Here is a 17,025-nt window from a genome sequence, read left to right as displayed (position 1 = left end):
CTTAGCATCATATTTTGAATATATTATACAATGAAAATTAACGTTGTTTTTTTTTTTTTTTCTTTCTTTGAGACAGAGGCTTACTCTGTTGCTTGAGTGAGTGCCGTGGCGTCAGCCTAACTCACAGCAACCTCAAACTCCTGGGCTCAAGCAATCCTCCTGCTTCAGCCTCCTGAGTAGCTGGGACTACAGGTGTGTACCACCATGCCCGGCTAATTTTTTTGTATTTTTAGTAGAGACGTGGTCTCACTCTTGCTCTGGCTGGTCTTGAACTCCTGAGCTCAAGCTATCCCCCTGCCTCAGCTTCCCAGAGTGCTAGGATTATAGATGTGAATCACCACGTCCAGCCAAGATACTCTTATTAAAGTCACGAACAAAGTAAAGATGCCGTCACTCATTGTTGTTCATCATGGTTCGGTAGGCCTAGTTAGTATAGTAAGTTTTCAAAGAAAGATAAATATTTTTAGGATTTTGTATTCAAAATCAAGGAGTTCATGAATCCTCTGTAGAGGCTGTGCAGTCCTTCTTCAGTGTCTGTGGGGTTTGGATCCTAGTACTTGCATATAATTTACAAATATCCTGTTGTGTGCTTTACATCATTTCTAGATTACTTATAATACCTAATGCAGTGCCTACACATACTTCATTTGGGTGGATTCAACGTAGTACTCAGTGTGAGGCAAATTCAAATTTTGTCTTTTAGAACTTTGTGGAATTTCCCCCTCGCCCAAATATTTGGAATCTGTAGTTGGTTCAATCCATAGATACAGAACCTATGGACACTGAGGATTGACTGTATTAGGGTTCTTCAGAGAGACAGAAATAATAGGATATACGTACATAACTACATATGTGTTTGTGTGTGTATATATATGTATATGTGTATATAGATATATGAGAGGTGATTTATTAGGGGAATTGGCTTGTGGGATAATGAAGAATGTAAGATGTCCCACAATAGGCTGTCTGCAAACTGGAGATACTGACATGCTTTTAGCATGGTTTGATCCAAATCTTAAGGTCTGAGAACCAGGCCAGTCATCCTGAGAACCGTGAGGTGGGGGCTGCTGGAATGAGCCTGGAGTTGTGATGTCCAAAGGTAGGAGAAGGATGTCCCAGCTCCAGGCATGGAGGTGAGGCGGAAAAGGGGGAAGAAAGGGAGGGAGGGGAGGAAAGAGGGGGAGAGAGAAAGAGGGGAGGGAGAGGGAGGGGGAGAGGGAGGGGGAGAGAGAGAGAGAAAGAGAGAGAGAGAGAGAGAGAATGAATGAATTTGTGTTTTTATTATATCCTGGTCTCCAGCAGATCTTCCTTACTTAGTCTACTTACTCACATACCAATTTCCTCTGTAAACACCCTTAGAAACATATCCAGAAATAATGCTTCACCCACTCTCTAGGTATTCCTTAATTCAATCAAATTGACACCTAAAACTGTCACAGAGGTCCATGGATCTTAGGTTAATATTCCTATTGTAGAGGAAAAAATAAGGTGGGTTATAACTAGTGAACACTAATGAAACTAAGTGCTTAAGTGTCTTCCCAAAAACTTGATACCTACTCTATAATATTTTGTAATGTTCGGCTTACTCAACTTCGCTGTTGTATGAAATCAGCAGTAGAAAATATGTAAATGAATGAGCATGGCAATGTTGCAAAAACAGGTGGCTGGCTGAAACTGGCCTTTGGATTATAGTTTGCCAACCCCTGTTCTACATTATTTGGGAACTTTTCTGCTCAGTACATTACCTGAGCTGTCAGTTGAGGTATTTTGTTTGCTTAAATGACACCACCTGTGATATGTAGCCTTATTAGTGTACTGTTAAATGCTTAGATTAAAGCAAGCATGCAGAAAAAAATGGATACAGGTTGAGTATCCCTTATCTGAAATGCTTGGTACCAGAAGAGTTTCAGATTTTGGAAAATCTGAAATTTTGCAGTATACTTATCAGTTAAGTAATCCTAATCTGAAAATCTAAAATCTGAAATGCTCCAGTGAGCATTTCTTTTCAGTGTCTTGGTGCTCAAAATATTTAAGATTTTAGAGCATTTCGAAATTTGGATTTTTGGTACTCAGCCTTTATAGCTGCTGACAGAAGTCAGGAAATTTCTGTATGAAGAAAAGTTGCAGTGCTTCTCAAAGTTGAATGTGCATACATATCACTCGGGATCAGGTGAGGCAAGGGAAGCCTGAGTCACTTGAGGGATCAGTAGATCTGGGAGGGAGTCCAACATTCTGCATTGCTAAGTTTCCCCAGAGGTACCTATGGTGCTAGTCCTTGAAACAGTTTAAATAGCAAGGTTCTGTGTGTTCAGGAAAATGCAAAATGCTACACACAGAAAAGGATTTAATTGGCTAATGACTGAAACATCCATAAACATGAATTTCGAGTCTCAATGGTAATAATGAATGGACTTCTTATTTAAACACATGATGAGTAGTAGGTTTCCAGATTTTCTTTTAGCTTTTTAGCTTGAGAGTTGAGCTGACCTTCCAGTCTTCTAAGAAGTTCTTGAAAATGGTCTAGTCAGTTGCTACGTTCTCAACTGATACTGTCCCTTGATGTTGGTTTCCCCTAGTGTTCTTTTGGTCTGTAATCACTGCTTGTCATTTAATCTTTTATTTTTCTCATCCTGTGGGAAATAGGATGTCCTATTAGCAAAATATAGTTACTTAGGAATATTGAATCATTATAGAGGATGCTTAATAGTTAATTGCAAGTGAGTAGATTGTTGATTCCATTTATTTAAATGAGATGATTGAGAAGATAACTTGGAATATTTTAAATTGTCTTTTTATCTTTGTTTTTGATTCTGGACTTTTTTCAATTATAGGAAATTTTGTGACTTAGAGAAAAATTAGAAGGGCCAAATACCCATATATCTACCACTTTTTTTTTTTAATTTAATTTTTAGTTAGTTTTTTTTTTTTTTGAGACAGAGTCTCGCTTTGTTGCCCAGGCTAGAGTGAGTGCCATGGTGTCAGCCTAGCTCACAGCAACCTCAAACTCCTGGGCTCAAGTGATCCTTTTGCCTCAGCCTCTCAAGTAGCTGGGACTACAGGCATGCGCCACCATGCCCGGCTAATTTTTTCTATGTATATTAGTTGGCCAATTAATTTCTTTCTATTTATAGTAGAGACGGGGTCTTGCTCTTGCTCAGCTTGGTTTCGAACTCCTGAACTCAAACGATCCACCCGCCTCGGCCTCCCAGAGAGCTAGGATTACAGGCGTGAGCCACCCGCGCCCGGCTTTTTTTCTTTTTTTCAAATTTCTTTTGGTGCCATAACTGGGATACGAATATCTACCATTTTGATTCAATGTTTTTATTTTTTAAAAGATCTAGTCAGCTTTATTGAGGTTAGTTTATATGTAATAATATTCAATAGTTTTGAGTATACAAATCTGTGAATTTTGATCACTTGGCCATTTAAAAGGCTAAGATCAAGTGTATAAATTCTGAGAAATATATTTACTCATATAACTACTACACATAATCATAATGTATTTTCCTTTTAATTTCTTTTTTGACCCATGTGCTGTTTAGAAGCATAAGTTACAAATATTTGGGGATTTTCTTGGATATCTGTTACTGATTTAATTCTATGTCAGAAAACATACTCTAAGATTTTAGACTTTTAGAATTTATGGAAACATGCCTTGTGGCTAGGATTAAGGTATGTCTTGTTGAAAGTTCCATGTGCCTTTGAAAAGAATCTATATTCTGTCAGTCGGGTCAAGTTCTTTATGTCCAAGTTTTCTGTGTCCCTGCTGATTTTTTTATCTGCTTGTTCAGAAAGAAGTGTTATGATTTTCAACTCTAATTATAGATTTGTGTCTACTTCTTTCAATTTTATCAACTTTGCCTTTCTCTTTTATGTAGACACGCATTTAGGATTGTGCTCTTTTGTTAAATTATGAAATGTCCCTTAACTCTCATAGTATTTTTTAAGTTTACTTTTTCTGATATTACTATAGACACTACAGCTTTCTTTGGGCTAATATTTGGGTGATATATCTTTTTCTATCATTTTTACTTTAACTTGTCTTTATTTTTATTTTTATTTTTTTTTATTTTTATTTTTTTTTTGAGACAGAGTCTCGCTTTGTTGCCTAGGCTAGTGTGAGTGCCGTGGCGTCAGCCTAGCTCACAGCAACCTCAAACTCCTGGGCTCGAGCGATCCTTCTGTCTCAGCCTCCCGAGTAGCTGGGACTACAGGCATGCGCCACCATGCCCGGCTAATTTTATATATATATATCAGTTGGCCAATTAGTTTCTTTCTATTTATAGTAGAGACGAGGTCTCGCTCTTGCTCAGGCTGGTTTTGAACTCCTGACCTTGAGCAATCCGCCCGCCTCGGCCTCCCAGAGAGCTAGGATTACAGGCGTGAGCCACCGCGCCCGGCCTATTTTTATTTTTTATTTTTTTTGAGACAGAGTCTCACTTTGTTGCCCAGGCTAGAGTGAGTGCCGTGGCGTCAGCCTGGCTCACAGCAACCTCAATCTCCGGGGCTCAGCGATCCTACTGCCTCAGCCTCCCGAGTAGCTGGGACTACAGGCATGTGCCACCATGCCTGGCTAATTTTTTTTTTTTTGTATATATATTTTTAGTTGGCCAATTAATTTCTTTCTATTTGTGGTAGAGATGGGGTCTCGCTCAGGCTGGTTTCGAACTCCTGACCTTGAGCAATCCGCCCGCCTCCCCGCCTGGGCCTTCCAAAGTGCTAGGATTACAAGCGTGAGCCACCACGCCCGGCCGACTTGTCTTTATTTTTGTGTTTAAAGGGTCTGCTAGCATATATTTACTTTTTTTTTTTTTGTGACAGAGTCTCACTCTTTTGTCCAGGGTAGAGTGCCTTGGCGTCAGCCTAGCTCACAGCAACCTCAAACTCCTGGGCTCAAGCAATCCTCCTGCCTCAGCCTCCAAAGTGGCTGGGACTACAGGCATGCGCCACCATGCCGGGCTAATTTTTTCTATATATATTAGTTGGACAATTAATTTCTTTATACTTTTTTCTTTTTAATAGCGATGGGTTCTTGTTCTTGCTCAGGCTCGTCTCTAACTCCTGAGCTCAAACAATCCTCCTGCCTTGGCCTCCCAGAGTGCTAGGATTACTGGTGTGAGCCATGGAGTGGGCCTATTTCCTTTTTTTAAATAACAAAAAGACAGTTTGCCTTTTAATTCTTATCATTTTCCTTGTTTTCTCTTCCTTTCTTCTCTTCCTCTTTTTCTTTCTCTCTTTGTCTTTCTTTCTTTCCTTTAGACATGAGGTCTCTTGCTTATTATAAGGCCTGATCATAGTGCATTTACAATCCTAAACTCCCATGCTCAAGTGATTCTCCTGCCCCAGCCCTGGTAGCTGGAACTGTAGGTGTGTGCCATCATGCCTGGCTAATTTTTTATTTTTTTAGTTTTTGTAGAGATGGGGTCTCTCTATGTTGCCCAGGCTGGTCTGGAACTCCTAGCCTCAAGTGATCCTCCTGCTTTGGCCTCCCGAAGTGCTGGGATTACGAAGGCGTAATCTAGTACATGGCCTAGATCATTTACTTTTTTTTTTTTTTTTTGAGACAGGGTCTCACTCTGTTGCCTGGGCTAGAGTGCCGTGGCGTCAGCCTAACTCACAGCAACCTTAAACTCCTGGGCTCAAGCGATCCTTCTGCCTCAGCCTCTGAAGTAGCTGGGACTACAGGCATGTGCTACCATGCCCAGCTAATTTTTCTTTTTTTTTTTTTTTTTGAGACAGAGTCTCGCTTTGTTGCCCAGGCTAGAGTGAGTGCCGTGGCGTCAGCCTAGCTCACAGCAACCTCAAACTCCTGGGCTCGAGTGATCCTTCTGCCTCAGCCTCCCGAGTAGCTGGGACTACAGGCATGCGCCACCATGCCCGGCTAATTTATATATATATATCAGTTGGCCAATTAATTTCTTTCTATTTATAGTAGAGACGGGGTCTCGCTCTTGCTCAGGCTGGTTTTGAACTCCTGACCTTGAGCAATCCGCCCGCCTTGGCCTCCCAAGAGCTAGGATTACAGGCGTGAGCCACCGCGCCCGGCCTTAATTTTTCTATATATTTTTAGTTGGCCAATTAATTTCTTTCTATTTTTAGTGGAGACAGGGTCGGGTCTCCCTCTTTCTCTTGCTCAGGTTGGTTTCAAACTGCTGACCTTGAGCAATCCACCCCTCTCGGCCTCCCAGAGTGCTAGGATTACAGGCATGAGCTACCATGGCTGGCCTAGATCATTTACTTTTAATGTAATTATTGATATGGCTGGATTTTAAACTATCATCTTACTATTTATTTTCTCTTCCATCTGTTCATATCTTCCTCTCCACCCTTTTCCTTGCATTCTTTGGGATTAATTTACTTTCAAAAAATGATTTCATTTTATTTCTGCTTTTGGCTTATGTGATATGCCTGTTTGTTAGTTTTTTTTAGAGGTTGTTCCTAGGGTATAAAATATACATCTATAATTTATAGTATACTGTCAAATATTAATAATATTATTCCACTTCGTATAGAGTATAAGTACACTTCCAATTCTCTTCTCTTCTCCATTGTGCTGTTATTGTCATACATTTTAATTGATATGTGTCATAAATTTCACAGTACATTGTGTTTTTTAAAGAGATTAAAAATGAGAAAAGGAATCCTTTTTATTTTCTTACATAATCATCATTTCTATCACTATTCTTTATGTCAATATAGATTTCCATCTGGCATCGTTCCTTCTGCTTGAAAAACTTCCCTTAACATTTCTAGTAATAGAAGTATCCTAGTGATGAATTGTAATCTCTGATCTTCAAAAAAGGTTTCATTTCACCCTCTCCACCTTCATTTGTGAAAGATATTTTCACTGGGTATAGAATCTTAGGTTGAGAATGTTTTTGTTTTTTTTTTAATTGTAGTACTTTGAACATGTTGCTGCATTATCTTCTACTTACAGAGTGTGCTTTCATTTTTATCTTTGTTCCTTTGTATGTAATGTGTCTTTTTTCCTGGTTCCTTTGATGCTTTTGGACCCAAAGCTGATTTTAAGATTTTTTTTTTGCTTCCTAGTTTTTAGCCTGTGATATGCCTTTATTTGAGGTGTTTTTGTGTATATATGTACACATATATATTTATATAATAAATATTTTGTTTGTTCTCCTTTGGACTCGTTGAGCATCTTGGATCTGTAGATTTATAGTTATAGCTTTCACTTTTCCCCTTATCATGTTTGTGTTCCTGTGTGTTTCCTTAACCTAAGGAACATATTTATAATAGCTGTTTTTACCTCGTTGTTGGCTGATTCCATAATCTCTATAATTTCTGTTTCTAATGACTAATTTTTCTTTTAGTTATGGGAGAAAAATGTACTTACATTTTCCTTCTTTACATGCATGGTAATCTTGATTAGATATAGGAATATTTTGAGTTTTAACATTTTTGAGTATTTGATTTTATCTTTCCTTTAAACACTTTCAGACTTTTAGTGTACAGTTAAGCTACTTGGAGTCAGTTAAATCCAATTTATTATTCAAATTTGGAAGATTGCCTTTAAACTTTGTTAGGGTATATCCAAAACAGCCTTTAAATGGCTAATTTTACCCTATTGATAAAGGTGTTATTTTTCTGAGGGCTGTACCCAGCACAAGGTCTCTCTTCTCTAGATGGCAGAAATATGAACACTTTCCGGTCCTTATATGAGCTTTGAAGCTTGTTCTGCTTACTTCTTTCTGGTAACTTGTTTTTCTGTGGTGGGATAGTTTATTCTCTCACATGCTTAGATCAGTACTCAACCAAACACTTAATGGGACCCCACTTCAGGTTCTGTAGCTCTCTCTGTTCAGTTTCTTCCTTTTTGGTACTCTGTCCCACGATTCCAAATGCAAAGCTTCCCTGAACCCAGATGTTTGTCTTAATTCAGTGACCATCAGGCTCTGGATTTCTCCTCCCTGCAGTTTGGCCTGGAGCTGCTTGTGGACAGTAACTTGGGCCACTTGTAGTAGATCTCTGCTTATTTGTTTTTCTTTTGTCCAGTTTTCTAAATGTTTATGTCGGTAGGTTAAATTCAGCCTCTTTTACTCAGTCATAGCCCGAGTGGACACTGTAACACCCTTTGCACCCTTTTTCTTTTCTACTCTCACTCCCAGTCATCTTCAGTGTAAGTTATAAACATGTCATTTTTACCCCTAAATACTTTAAAATGTATCTCTCAAAATTCAGGACATTCTCCTTCTCTATAACCACAGTGTTCTTGTACTGAAGAAAATTAACAAGAATTTTATTTATTTATTTTTTTTGAGATAGTCTCACTCTGTCACCCAGGCTGGAGTACACTGGTGCCATCATAGCTTACTGCAGCCTCGAACTCTTGGGCTCAAGCAATCTTCCTGCCTCAGTCGCCCAAAGTGCTAGGATTATAGGTGTGAGCCACCATGCCTAGCCAGTAAGAATTTCTTAATATCATTTTAGACTTATTGCAGTTTTCCCAGGATTTTTCCAGATGCTTGTTTTCTTCTCAATTGGATTCTTTTTCTGTTTTCCTTTTTTTGTTACTTTCATGTTTTTTGCTATAATATGCTTGTACAATGTTATGTTTGTGGTTATATGCCTCTTCTTTGACCAGATGTTCTTTTTGCTACTATATAATTTGGGTGGCTTCTTTCTTTTTCTTTTATCTCTGAGACTGGTGTATTTTTTCCCCTCAACTCATAGTTTGAAGGCTGATTATTTTGTTTTACTCATTTTTCTGCAGTCATGGACCATGATCATGTACAATCTTTTTGAGAATTTCAGGGTTCTGTTCTCTTTTAAGATTTTAAAAATGAATTGTATGATTTCTTTTATTTATTTTTTCTTCTCATCACTGTAAGAATTAGAAAAATGATAATGACTTCTGAGGGTTAGGATCAGCAAGCATCAGAAATCCAATGAGCTTTGCTTTTCTATATTTTCATTAAAATATTCTGTTTATTTCCCTGGCTGCCTGTTTAAAAGATTACATCATTATGTTATACTCACTGTTGTATTAGTATACTGACTCTCTTAAAAAAAAAAAAAAGAAAGAAACCCTCTGATTTGTAGTCTTTTCCATTATCAGTGGTGTAAATACTATGATTCAGGCAACCAACATAATGTCACGGATCGTGAAGATGGGAAGGTAATTGGCACTCATGAGCCTGTATCAGCCAGCTCCAGCACGCACTGGTTATCTTTTTCTTGTTTGATTTCAGTTCTTGAGGATTGATTCTGTTCTTTTCTTTTTTTGTGGGATAGGATAGGCTGATCCCTCACCCCCATTTCTGCCTTCATTTCATTAAGTAGAGGAGGAGAGACATTATGAATACTATTTCAGTATAATATCTTAATGTCATTTTTTTTCACATTACTGAGATCATATAACTACTGATTTTTAGGTATAATAAACACAGAAACATTCCTAGGCCTTATGTAGAAGATGATAATGAGGTGGACTTGGTAACTATGTATCCCTGGATATTGTTTTTTTTTTTTTTTTTTTTTTTTGAGACAGTGTCTCACTTTGTTGCCCAGGCTAGAGTGAGTGCCGTGGTGTCAGCCTGGCTCACAGCAACCTCAATCTCCTGGGCTCAGCGATCCTCCTGCCTCAGCCTCCCGAGTAGCTGGGACTATAGGCATGTGCCACCATGCCTGGCTAATTTTTTTTTTTTTTTGTATATATATTTTTAGTTGGTCAATTAATTTCTTTCTATTTGTGGTAGAGACGGGGTCTCGCTCAGGCTGGTTTCGAACTCCTGACCTTGAGCAATCCGCCCGCCTTGGCCTCCCAAAGTGCTAGGATTACAGGCGTGAGCCACCGCGCCTGGCTCCTGGATATTGTTTTTAAGTTTCCCAATTAAACCTTATGAATCATGTTCTGTCTCAGTTATAAAGATTCAGAAAATCATTAGGTCCTTTGCCAGTGAAAGTGAACATTATGTTGCTTTATAAAATTCCTTCTTGTGTGGGACAGAGAAAAGATGACTTTGTTTAATAACTTTCCTGATAGTGTTCCATCTATGTAAATAGTCAAGTTTTTGTCATGAGTGCTACACCAGAACAACAACAGTTATTGTTTTAAGTTATCATAAGTGACAAAATACTTTATCTGCACTGTGACTTAAAAACTTGACTCTTTTGGTACTGAAAAAAGGAGTGGAAGCGCAGCTCTGCAAAGCTAAGCTTGTGCTGTGGCTACTCAGACTACTTAAAAGAAATCCAGTTCAGTAACCTAATGGAAATCGTACATTTGATTTTCAAAATGAAAAGAATTACTCAAAAGTTCTCATACTATAGTTTCCCCATTCTTGATTTCTTCTCTTGATATGTTCTCTTGGTGGGTATTTTTTAAAACCCAAATATAAATTTAAAAATATTTTTAAAGGATTTGGAAAATGCATTGGTATAATATAGTTTCTTACTATCAACCCCTTGATCAATTTGCATGCAATGGCATAATATTTGATTTCATTATTTAGTCTTGATTTTTAAAAGTTCTATACTAGCCAGCTTTATTATCTTCTACACATTGGCTTCACTATAGTTTCTTTACTAGTTGTAAACATAGTTTTGGACTCTATTTCTGTCACCTCTCTTGAGAGGAGTGCACCTCTCTCAAGAGGAGGGTGAAGTAGCTCAATAATTATTTAAATGGTCCTTTTATTTTATCCTTTATGCTAAACATTTTACATGCATTTAAGGTAGACATTGTGTTTTTTGTTTTTTTTTTGAAACAGAGTCTTACTCTGTTGCCCGGGGTAGAGTGCCATGGCATCAGCCTAGCTCACAGCAACCTCAAACTCCTGGGCTCAAGCAATCCTCCTGCTTCAGCCTCTTGAGTAGCTGGGACTACAGGCATGCGCCACCATGCCCGGCTAATTTTTTCTCTATTTTTTAGTTGGCCAATTAATTTCTTTCTATTTTTAGTAGAGACAGGGTCTCGCTCTTGCACAGGCTGGTTTTGAACTCCTGACCTCGAGCGATGGGCCTGCCTCGGCCTCCCAGAATGCTAGGATTACAGGCATGAGCCACCACACCCGGCCTAAGGTAGACATTATTGCCTCCATTTTAATGATAACCCCTGAGATTTCAAAAAGTTAAATGATTATGAAGCTTATGTGGTCATTGATAGGAAATATCAGCATTCAAACCCAGTTTTGTTTTTATTCCTGAATTTATGGCCTTAATGTGTGTATATTGGTCTCAAAGGCAAGTGTGGGAGAAAGGAGGAGGAGGAGGGGGAAGAGATGATGATGGAAAATTTATTGAATCTTTACTTAATGGTAGGCACTTTCTTAATTGTTGCACATGGTTTACATCATTTAATCTGTGTAGTAGGTCTCTTTTTTTTTTCTTGTTGTGAGACAGATTCTTGCTCTGTCACCCTGCCTAGAGTGCAGTGATATCATAGCTCACTGCAACCTCAAACTGCTGGACTCAAGCAATCCTCCTGCCTCAGACTCTGGAGTAGCTGGTACTCCAGGCTAATTTTTTCTATTTTTATAGAGATGGCAGGGCAGATGTCTCATTCTTGCTCAGGCTGGTCTGGAACTCCTGAACTTAAGTGATCCTCCTGTCTTGGCCTCCCAGAGTGCTAGAATTATAGGCATGAGCCACTGTACCTGGCCTGTGTAATAGTCTTTTTAAGAAAGAGCTACTCTGTGCCTCTACATTTTACAGATAGGAAACTGAAGCTGAGTAGTTTTCCATTTAATCTGGGAAACAATTAATAAATGAAGGTAATGGTATTCAACCCCAGATAATTTTTATTCTAGTAAAAAATACTTAATGTAAAATTTGCTATTTTCTAAGTGTATAGTTCAGTGTAGTGTTAAATATTTTCACATTGTTGTGCGGCCAATCCCTAGAACTTAAACCTAGATAATTTGACATCAGAGTTTGTGCTCTTAACCACATGAATGAAAAGCCACTAACTGCAAACAGAAAGTTTAGTGGTGGAACATTTAGACTGTAGGCAATACAATAGGCAAACCATTATAGTTTTTCTTTTTTTGTTTTTAAAAAAACTTGTTTTATGAAAGAGGGCAGTTTTCTTTAGGAAGAAATTTTACTTAATTTGTTATGGAATCACTTTTTTACTTCTGGTGAAGATGGAGAAACAAGGACTAAATTTACCTTTTTGCCTGAAAAGAAAACAAGGACTAAATTTACCTTTTTGCCTGAAAAGAAACAAGGACTAAATTTACCTTTTTGCCTGAAAAGAAAACCTGGAAAAAAACAGAGTAATAGTGGTTTTTAAGGTGTTGGTCATCAGGCAGTGAAGGACCCTGAGAGAGGGGGAGCAAGGAGACTAGCCCTATGATTGTACCAGCTTTCTGCCTTGAAAAAATTTCCTGGCTGTGGTGCTATAAGAGGGAATCTCTGTGGACACCACTGAACTCCTGAGTTGAGGAGATGGAGCTGAGAGTCAAGGTAGACCAAAGTAGCTGTAGGTTCACAGAATATTAGGAAGAAGAGAGCAGCATAAAGTGAGAGGCTAGGAGTTTGAGATGAGTCTGAGCAAGAGTGAGACGCCATCTCTACTAAAAATAGAAAAATTAGCTAGGCATGGTGGCATACACCTGTAGTCCCAGCTACTTAGAAGGCTTGAGGCAGGAGGATCGCTTGAGCCCAGGAATTTGAGGTTGCAGTGAGTTATGATGACTCCACTGCACGCTAGCCTGGGTGTGACAGAGCAAGACATGGTCTCTAAATAAATAAATAAATAAAAGATTATAATATAGAATATTATAAAATATAATGAAAGCCATTTGATAATGTTAAAGACATGTAATTAATCCAAGAGACATAATAATCATATGTATATAATAACAGAGCTCCAAAAATACATGAAGCAGAGAACTGCAAGGAGAAATAGACAAAGCTACAATCATAGACAGATTTCAATACCCCTCTCTCAGTAACAGAACAGGTAGGAAATAAGGATATAAAAGACTGGAACAACACTCTTGACCAACTTGACCTGATTGACATTTATAAAACACTCCACCAATAAGAGTAGAGATTGACATTTCTAGAATACTTACGCACAACAATAGAATACACATTCTTTTCAAGTACACCTGAAACGTTTGCAAAGATAGACCATATTCTGGGTCATACAAGATGTCTCAATGTATTTAAAAGTACTGTTGTTATACAGAGTATGTTCTTTGGCTATAGAAGTATTAAATTAGAAGTCAATAACAGAAATATAACTGAAAACATTTCAGTATTTGGACAGTAGCAGACTTCTAAATAACACATGGATCAAAGAAGAAATGAATTGGGAAATTAGAAAGTATTAATATATTGAACAGAGTGAAAATGAAAACAATAAGATTTGTGGAGTTCTGCTAAAGCAGTTCTTAGGGGACATTTTATAGCCCTAAACCACACCTACATAAGGGAAGGAGGAGGGTCTTAAATTGATGGCCTCACCTTATGGAACTAGAAACAGAAGAGCAAGTTATATCCAAAGTAAGCAGAAGGAAAGAATAAAGATCAAAGTAAAAATCAACAAAATAGAAACAGAAAAATAAGGAAGAAAAAAATTAGAAGAAGTAGCTCTTTGAGAAGATCAGTAAAATTGATAAATTTTTATATTGATCAGGAACATAAGATATAGATTGGCTATATCAGTAATGAGAGAGATGACATCACTACAGATTCAAAAAATATAAAAAACATAAGGGAATATTATGAACAACTTTATTTCCATAAATTCGACGACTTGGGTGAAATGGACAAATTCCTACCAAAGTTCACTCAAGAAAAAATAGAAAACCTGAATGCTCTTTATCTATTTATGAAATTGAAATTGCATTTAAAAACCTTTCCATAAAGAAAACTCCAGGGGCCGGGCACGGTGGCTCACGCCTGTAATCCTAGCACCCTGGGAGGCCGAGGCGGGCGGATTGCTCAAGGTCAGGAGTTCAAAACCAGCCTGAGCAAGAGGGAGACCCTGTCTCTACTATAAATAGAAAGAAATTAATGGGCCAACTAATATATATAGAAAAAATTAGCTGGGCATGGTGGTGCATGCCTGTAGTCCCAGCTACTCGGGAGGCAGAGGCAGCAGGATTGCTTGACGCCATTGCACTCACTCTAGCCTGGGCAACAAAGCGAGACTCTGTCTCAAAAAAATAAAAAAAAGAAAGAAAACTCCAGGTCAAGATGGCTTCACTGGTGAATTCTGCCAAACACTGAAGAAAGAAAGAATACTGGCCGGGTGTGGTGGCTCACGCCTGTAATCCTAGCACTCTGGGATGCTGAGGCGGGCAGATCGCTGGAGGTCAGGAGTTCGAAACCAGCATGAGTGGACCCTGTCTCTACCAAAAATAGAAAGAAATTAATTGACCAACTAAAAATATATATACAAAAATTAGCCGGGCATGGTGGTGCATGCCTTTAGTCCCAGCTACTTGGGAGGCTGAGGCAGTAGGATTGTTTGAGCCCAGGAGTTTGAGGTTGCTGTGAGCTAGGCTGATACAACGGCACTCACTCTAGCCTGGGCAACAAAGTGAGACTCTGTCTCAAAAACAAAACAAAACAAAAACCAAATAATACTAATTCTGCATAGATTGGTCCAGAAAATAGAAGAAAAGGTAATACTTCTCAATACATTTTTTTGCCCTGCCACTGAAACTTGACAGAGGTAATACAAGAAAAGAAGACTCTAAACCAATATCTCTCATGAACATAATAAAAATTATAAACAAAATTACAGCAAATTGAATCCAACAATATGACCAAGTGGGGTTTATCTCAGGAATGCAAGGTTGTTTTAACATTCAAAAATCAATCAGTTTAATTCATTATATTATTTAACTAAAAAGAAAAAACCTGTGTGATCATCTTAATAGATATAGTAAGAGCAGGTGACAGATCAGCATCTCTTCCTGATAGTTTTGTTTATTTATTTATTTGAGACAGAGTCTCAAGATCAGCATCTCTTCCTGATAGTTTTGTTTTATTTATTTATTTGAGACAGTCTCACTTTGTTGCCCAGGCTAGAGTGAGTGCCGTAGTGTCAGCCTAGCTCACAGCAACTTCAGACTCCTGGGCTCAAGCAATCCTACAGCCTCAGCCTCCCGAGTAGCTGGGACTACAGGCGTGCACCACCATGCCTGGCTAATTTTTTCCTATATATATTAGTTGTCCAATTAATTTCTTTCTATTTGTAGTAGAGATGGGGTCTTGCCTTGCTCAGGCTGGTTTTGAACTCCTGACCTTGAGCAATCCTCCTGCCTCTGCCTCCCAGAGTGCTAGGATTATAAGCATGAGCTACCGTGCCCGGCCTCTTCCTGATAGTTTTAATAAGCAAAGTATGAACAGAAGGAAATTTCCTCAGCCTGATAAAGGACATCTAAAACAAACCCACAGCTAACATCTAAACTTTTGCATATGATTGAAATTACCATTACCATAAGATTTAAGAAATATATATTAAGATAATATTAACGAGGGTATTCATATTAGTACTGGTATTAGGTGGATAGTTGTTTCATAAATATTCATAGTTATTTGAATAATCATGGAATCATGTTAGAACCTTCAAGATAATACTAATTCAAACTGTTTTCTACTTTTATAGGTCAGTATGGGAATCCTTTAAATAAATACATTAGACATTATGAAGGATTAACTTACAATGTGGATTCATTACACCAAAAACACCAGCGTGCCAAAAGAGCAGTCTCACATGAGGACCAGTTTTTACGTCTAGATTTCCATGCCCATGGAAGGTAAGTTTATTGCTGTGTCTGAAGTTCCCCTGTATTCAGTCTAATTTAAAGGAAGAAATGTATACCCTTAATTTTCCTTCTTTAATGGAAAGGTCTCCATTTGGAAATTCAGCTTCCAGTGGAATTTCATATATATATTTAAAAATGTGTTGTAGTGCATACTGTCTGGAGGATGGACATGCTTGGAACTCTGAATCTGGTGGGGCAACGGCAATATATGCAACCTAAACATTTGTATCCCTGTAATGCTGAAATTAAAAAAAATTTTTTTAAGTGTTTTATGTTATTGATTTGTGTACAAAGAAATAAAAAGAAAAAAAATTAAAGAATGTGTTTTAAAATGGATTGCCTTTTTATATTGTGAGGCAAACAGTAAAATTTAAATGTATGAATCAGATTTTATATTATTAAAAGATATATCTTTATAGAAGTTTCTATATTCACAATTTCTACTACTTTTTATATGTTTTATGGTCAATATATCAACTAGTGCCAGCAGTGAAGATAATTGCTGTATATCATTGAATAAGTCACTTAATTTCTCATTAATTCAGTTTTACCAGTTATAAAATGACAGCTGTATTACTTGCTGTACTGTTCAATTCTCAAATAGAATTGTTAAGGGATAATGAAAGGGGGAGCCAAGGGAGAAAAGTAAAAAGTCAAACTTAATTGAGTGCCTGTTGTATTCTGGAGGCTTTATATGCATTTTCTTATTTAATCTTGTTAAAACCCAGACAGAGGTAAACATCTTTTTGTAACTGAGGAGACTAAGACTCAGAGAAGTAAATAACTCACACAGCACAGATTTCACCCAGACATGGCTGACTCAAAAACCTCATATTTTTTTTCTTTCTATCTGTTGGGGATACTTAGATACACGATCTTTGAGATTGTCGTCAGGCTCTCTGTCTTGCCTATAATTAGTAAATCTATTCCTTTCTAACTTTTTCTACTGATTTCGCCTTGATTGAAACTTATATTCACTTTCTAATAGGTTTCCCAGCTTCTACTCTATTTGTCATTAAAGCTATCCTATGTACTGCTATGGGATGACTCTATTCTAAATGCTTCCTTTTTCATGCCAGCGTTTGCTCTGATTTCTTCAATTAACGATTGTTTGCCAGATTTCTTAATCGAAATTTCTCTATAATCTTAGTCTATTATTCTAAAGCTACTTTATTCTACTTTCCAGCATCCAGTCTCTATTTCGCTCAGAATGATCTTCTTAGTGTTTGCTGCATATACCATGTATGATTTGTTCTCTGTGTTGTTTATCTTAAAT

At 37.7% G+C, this 17,025-nt stretch overlaps 1 protein-coding gene across 1 annotated transcript in view; it reads left to right on the top strand.

Moving 5' to 3' along the window:
* Positions 1 to 17,025, top strand: part of ADAM10 (ADAM metallopeptidase domain 10) — a 138,360-nt gene that overhangs the window by 21,277 nt on the left and 100,058 nt on the right. The window contains exon 2 of the mRNA XM_012783034.3: positions 15,590 to 15,740. Coding sequence (XP_012638488.1) covers positions 15,590 to 15,740 — 151 coding nt within the window. The remainder of the gene's footprint in view (positions 1 to 15,589; positions 15,741 to 17,025) is intronic.

This window comes from Microcebus murinus, chromosome 6 (assembly GCF_040939455.1).
Source record: "Microcebus murinus isolate Inina chromosome 6, M.murinus_Inina_mat1.0, whole genome shotgun sequence".
Taxonomy (NCBI): domain Eukaryota; kingdom Metazoa; phylum Chordata; class Mammalia; order Primates; family Cheirogaleidae; genus Microcebus; species Microcebus murinus.
The sequence above is the reverse complement of the archived record's forward strand: the minus strand, read 5'-3'. Positions and strand labels throughout refer to the sequence as shown.